The sequence below is a fragment of the Micropterus dolomieu genome, unplaced genomic scaffold (assembly GCF_021292245.1).
Source record: "Micropterus dolomieu isolate WLL.071019.BEF.003 ecotype Adirondacks unplaced genomic scaffold, ASM2129224v1 contig_9371, whole genome shotgun sequence".
In the NCBI taxonomy this organism is placed as follows: domain Eukaryota; kingdom Metazoa; phylum Chordata; class Actinopteri; order Centrarchiformes; family Centrarchidae; genus Micropterus; species Micropterus dolomieu.
In genome coordinates, this window is record NW_025738357.1 from 1 (window position 1) to 5,481 (window position 5,481).

Sequence of the window (5,481 nt, forward strand, 5' to 3'; positions counted from 1 at the left end):
GTGTGTGTGTGTTTCTGTGTGTTTCTGTGTGTGTGTGTTACTGTGCGTGTGCTACTGTGTGTGTGTGTGTTACTGTGTGTGTGCTCCTGTGTGTGTTACTGTGTGTTACTGTGTGTGTGCTCCTGTGTGTGTGTGTGTTACTGTGTGTGTGCTACTGTGTGTGTGTGTTACTGTGTGTGTGTTTCTGTGTGTGTGTGTTACTGTGTGTGTGCTACTGTGTGTGTGTGTTACTGTGTGTTACTGTGTGTGTGCTCCTGTGTGTGTGCTACTGTGTGTGTGTGTTACTGTGTGTGTGCTCCTGTGTGTGTGCTCCTGTGTGTGTGTGTGTTACTGTGTGTGTGTTACTGTGTGTGTGTGTTACTGTGTGTGTGCTACTGTGTGTGTGTGTTACTGCGTGTTACTGTGTGTGTGTGTGCTCCTGTGTGTGTGTGTTACTGTGTGTGTGCTCCTGTGTGTGTGCTCCTGTGTGTGTGTTACTGTGTGTGTGTTACTGTGTGCTCCTGTGTGTGTGTTACTGTGTGTGTTACTGTGTGCTCCTGTGTGTGTTACTGTGTGTGTGTTACTGTTTGTGTGTTACTGTGTGTGTGTGTTACTGTTTGTGTGTTACTGTGTGTGTGCTCCTGTGTGTGTGTTACTGTTTGTGTGTTACTGTGTGTGTGCTCCTGTGTGTGTGTTACTGTGTGTGTGTGTTACTGTTTGTGTGTGTTACTGTTTGTGTGTTACTGTGTGTGTTACTGTGTGTGTGTTACTGTTTGTGTGTTACTGTGTGTTACTGTGTGTGTTACTGTGTGTGTTACTGTGTGCTCCTGTGTGTGTTACTGTGTGTGTGTTACTGTTTGTGTGTTACTGTGTGTGTGCTCCTGTGTGTGTGTGTTACTGTGTGTGTGCTCCTGTGTGTGTGTGTGCTCCTGTGTGTGTTACTGTGGGTGTGTTACTGTGTGTGTGTTACTGTGTGTGTGTGTTACTGTGGGTGTGTGCTCCTGTGTGTGTTACTGTGTGTGTGTTACTGTGTGTGTTACTGTGTGTGTGTTACTGTGGGTGTGTTACTGTGTGTGTGTGCTCCTGTGTGTGTGTGTTACTGTGGGTGTGTTACTGTGTGTGTGTGCTCCTGTGTGTGTGTGTTACTGTGTGTGTGTGCTCCTGTGTGTGTGTGTTACTGTGTGTGTGTGTTACTGTGGGTGTGTTACTGTGTGTGTGTGCTCCTGTGTGTGTGTGTTACTGTGTGTGTGTGTTACTGTGTGTGTGTTACTGTGTGTGTTACTGTGTGTGTGTTACTGTGGGTGTGTTACTGTGTGTGTTACTGTGTGTGTGTGCTCCTGTGTGTGTGTGTTACTGTGTGTGTGTGTTACTGTGTGTGTGTTACTGTGTGCGTTTCCTGCCTGATCAGCAGAATACAGTCTGATGAATTAAACATGACTCCGGGTGTTTGTGCTGTATCAGGCAGCAGGAAGTTAAACGATCAGCTGATGGTCAGGTGACCTGTTTATATGAATAATGATAAGCTGAACAGGAACCAGCTGTTCAGGTTTATTAAAGTCTTTAAAGTTAGAAGCTGTCAGATTTGGACATGGTGTCCCCTGATTGACCACCGCCCCTCCACGCTCTGCTCGCCGGCTCAGAGCCGAGCTGATCCAGCAGATTATCTTCCGCTCCAGGGAGGTTTAAATCAAGACGTTTCACCTCTCGGATTGTCAGAACCGGCTGACTGAGAGTCTTCAGACATTCTCCTCTGAATAGACGTCTAAATACAAAATTAATTTACTGAACATTTGTTATTATTTAACAAGCACATCACGACACTGACACTTCCAGGGCAGCAACAACTTGATGGAACGTCGCAGAATATAACATGAGAAATCATAAACAAGCCACCGCAAGTTATGTCAGTGTGCGGTGGCTTTGTCTTATTTTTAAATAAATATATGCATATTTTTAATTTTATTGTGGCCAGCCTAAGGCCTTTTATTGTGGCCAGCCCAAGGCCTTTTATTGTGGCCAGCCTAAGGCCTTTTATTGTGGCCAGCCTAAGGCACACCTGTGCAATCCCCATGCTGTCTGATCAGCATCTTGATATGCCACACCTGTGAGGTGGATGGATTATCTCGGCAACATGTGTACAGAGAGAAAGTCTTAGATCTTTGAGTTCAGCTCATGATGAATGGGGGCAAAAACAAAAGTATTGCCTTTATAATTTTGTTCAGTGTACACATACATATATATATATATATATACACTCACACACACACAGTATAGTATCTGCAGGTATCTGCACATCTCTGTGATGATGCATATTAAAGCAACGCTGTTTCCTTCCTGTAGTTTCCATGGAAACCAGTCTCTATATTCAGTCCAGTGATCACAGAGACTTTGATCTCTCATCAACATGTGATCAATGAAAGTGTCGGGCAGGCGGGTCTACATCAGTAAACAGATCCGAGACCTCCACCTGGGGGGCGTGGCCTCTCTGACATCATCTGGGCCGGCGGGTGGGGTATCTTTCTCCTGGACCAATGAGGTTTCACTGAAAGAAAACAAGGGCCAATCAGTTTTGTGTTTTTAATGTCGATAATTTGGATCTTTATAAATAAAGTTTTATAAATAAAGTTTGGTTTGGTTGACGGCGGTCAGTCACCTGTCAGTGAGCAGCTTCTCTCTGTCCGACCACAGCTCACCTGAAAACACACAGGTACGTCATCACGAACACTTCCTGTCTGTTAATGGAACATCTTCAGATAGTTCTGAAATTATGTGTCATAGACGGGTTCTCCTGGGTTCTTAGTAGAACTTCAGAGAACCAGGAGAACTCAGGACCAGGTGTAACAGGTGACTCACTGTGCTGCAGCTGGTCTGACTGGTCAGAACTGGAAGCACAGAGAGACAAAAGAAACAGGTTCTCAACCTCTGGCTCAGGGCCCGTCTGCAGGTCGGGTCGTAGCAAATCAATAAGACTGATTTATAAATAACTGCCGTGCTGCGCGATTATGATCAATCTGTGTGTTACCTGTGTAGTCCAGGTGCTCCGCGGCCTGCTGACCCACAATGCTCTGCTGCTTCCTGTCTAGCTGTGGCCTCCTGCTCTGACACTGTAGCACCTGACGGACCCAAAACAGACAGGAGGAAGTTACTGACGTCAACACTGGGAAAATGATCAGCAGGTAATGACACTCTGTCTCACTCACTCACACTCGCTGCCGTGTTGGATTTACTTTGCTCGTTTAGTTGGAGCTTACCTGCCAGTCACCTGGGAGTTTGTACCTTTTCCTGCTGTGGTGCTTCCTCTGTGTCAACTCTGACATTTATATTTATATTTTAAATCATGCAAAATAAAGTTGTCAAGCCTCTATGTTTACTTTGTTATTCTACCTGGAACAGGAGAGACTCACCTTGCCCCTCCCACCTCTGACTGTCTGATTGCTGGTTGGACACTTGGCATGGACTCTGTGTGATGTCACTCTTCCTGTGAGGGGGGCGGACAGGGGCAGGGACAGAACTGATAAATTGCTAGTAAATAGTTGCTCTGCTATGTTCTGGCTCAGGTGTGTTACAGTGACAGTAGAGCTGATTGGCTGTTACCTGGCCCGCTGTCCAATAGGTGGTCTGTGTGGGCGTGGCCTCTGAGTGTGAAAAAAGGTGATTAATGAATCAAATGTAAAAGTTGCTCCTGTCAGTCAGCGTGATGTGGTGTTTTGGCGGTCGGTCAGCGTGATGTGGTGTTTTGGCGGTCGGTCAGCGTGATGTGGTGTTTTGGGGGTTGGTCAGCGTGATGTGGTGTTTTGGCGGTCGGTCAGCGTGATGTGGTGTTTTGGCGGTCGGTCAGCAGATGTGGTGTTTTGGCGGTCGGTCAGCGTGATGTGGTGTTTTGGGGGTTGGTCAGCGTGATGTGGTGTTTTGGCGGTTGGTCAGCCTGATGTGGTGTTTTGGCGGTCGGTCAGCAGATGTGGTGTTTTGGCGGTCGGTCAGCCTGATGTGGTGTTTTGGCGGTCGGTCAGCGTGATGTGGTGTTTTGGCGGTCGGTCAGCGTGATGTGGTGTTTTGGCGGTCGGTCAGCGTGATGTGGTGTTTTGGCGGTCGGTCAGCGTTGTGTCATGTGATCAGACCTGCGGACTGACAGTCAGACTCTGCTGTAGAGCTGCAGTCAGACGCTCCACCAGACGATCCCGAACAGAGCCAGAACTGTCCTGAAGGTGTAAAATATGAGCTGTGACTGGTTAGAGTGCGTGACCTCTGACCCCCTTACATTAACACGCTGCTGTGTTGTTACCTTGCAGTGAGTCAGGGCGGCCAGAGCCTGTTTGTAGAGCTGGACAGCTTTCTGCTGCTTCCTCTGCTTCAGGTAACACTCTGCCAACGACTCACACACCTGGACCTGAGCCAGGTGGTCCTCTGCAGAGACACAGACGGGTACAGAGCGAGTTCCTTCTTCTCTTTCATATTTCAGTGTTTCTGCTTTAAAAGCTGGAGAGCAGGACGCCGTTACTAATATCACCTGTGTCTCTGAATCCCTGCAGAGCGTGGATGAAGCTCTCCGCCGCCTCGTCTTCATCACCCAGCTGACTGAAGGCAAAAGCCAAGTTACTGAAACACCGAGCCTGGTCGCCACGGCAACCCAGAGAGCCTGCACACAGAAACAGAAACCTGTAAATGATGAAGTCATAATATACTGACGTACAGTGAACATGTATACCAAATCTGGGACCAATCACAGGGAGTTTAAGCTGCAGGCTGATCATGTGACTCACCTGCTGATTGATTTCTGTGATGTCACACATAATGAACATATTAAATTTAATATCCACAAACTAAAGAAGAGTCAGGGCTGACTTCCTGCTCTGAGACACCTGATCAGTGCGGCCCCTGATTGATTGATTGCAGTGACAGGTGAGGGGTGGAGTCTGACCGTAGAGTCCAGCGGCCAGCCTGTGGTAGCCCACAGCAGGTGTGAACTGGCCCACAGAGTTCAGAGCGGCTCCCAGGTTGTGCAGCACTTTGGCCAGCAGGGGGGGGCGCTGAGCCGCGGGGCCCAGAGCCAGCTGGAAGCACCGCGCGGCGTCCTGGAAACACCTGAGATGGCAGTAAGAGACACCCACTGACAGGTACAACTCACCTGGACAACAGAAGCAGACAGACTGACAGTTATTCAATCAGCTGAAAAATAAACCGTTTAATTAAATTCACTTTTTAACAGTACTGAAGGTCATTACCCAGAATCCTCGGGTCCGTGATGCTTTCTGTCAAACTCAGACACTCTGTCAGCACGCCGATGATGTCATTATGGCTGAACTGATCCGATTGGATCATGTGACTTCCTGCCTCTTTTAGGGCAGCGGCTGCAGAATCCAACATGGCCGCCAGTCTGTAACTCTCTGCAGCCCGCAGGAAACCCTGAACCGCCAGAGGCCAGTCCTGCACACAGAGAGAGAGAGAGAGAGAGAGAGAGAGGTCACCTGAGACCTGAACCGCCAGAGGCCAGTCCTGCACACA

General features: G+C 48.4%; 1 protein-coding gene across 1 annotated transcript; it reads right to left on the reverse strand.

Moving 5' to 3' along the window:
* Positions 1-2,159: 2,159 nt before the first annotated feature.
* LOC123965350 (tetratricopeptide repeat protein 24-like) lies at positions 2,160-5,478 on the reverse strand (the record flags this gene model as incomplete). The annotated part of the gene is made up of 11 exons (XM_046041900.1): positions 2,160-2,521; positions 2,633-2,672; positions 2,833-2,861; positions 3,002-3,092; positions 3,384-3,457; positions 3,574-3,614; positions 4,098-4,178; positions 4,262-4,383; positions 4,487-4,615; positions 4,898-5,104; positions 5,202-5,478. Coding segments are annotated over 11 exons (1,197 nt in total), but the record flags the coding sequence as incomplete, so codon positions are not given.
* Between the last annotated feature and the right edge of the window lie 3 nt (positions 5,479-5,481).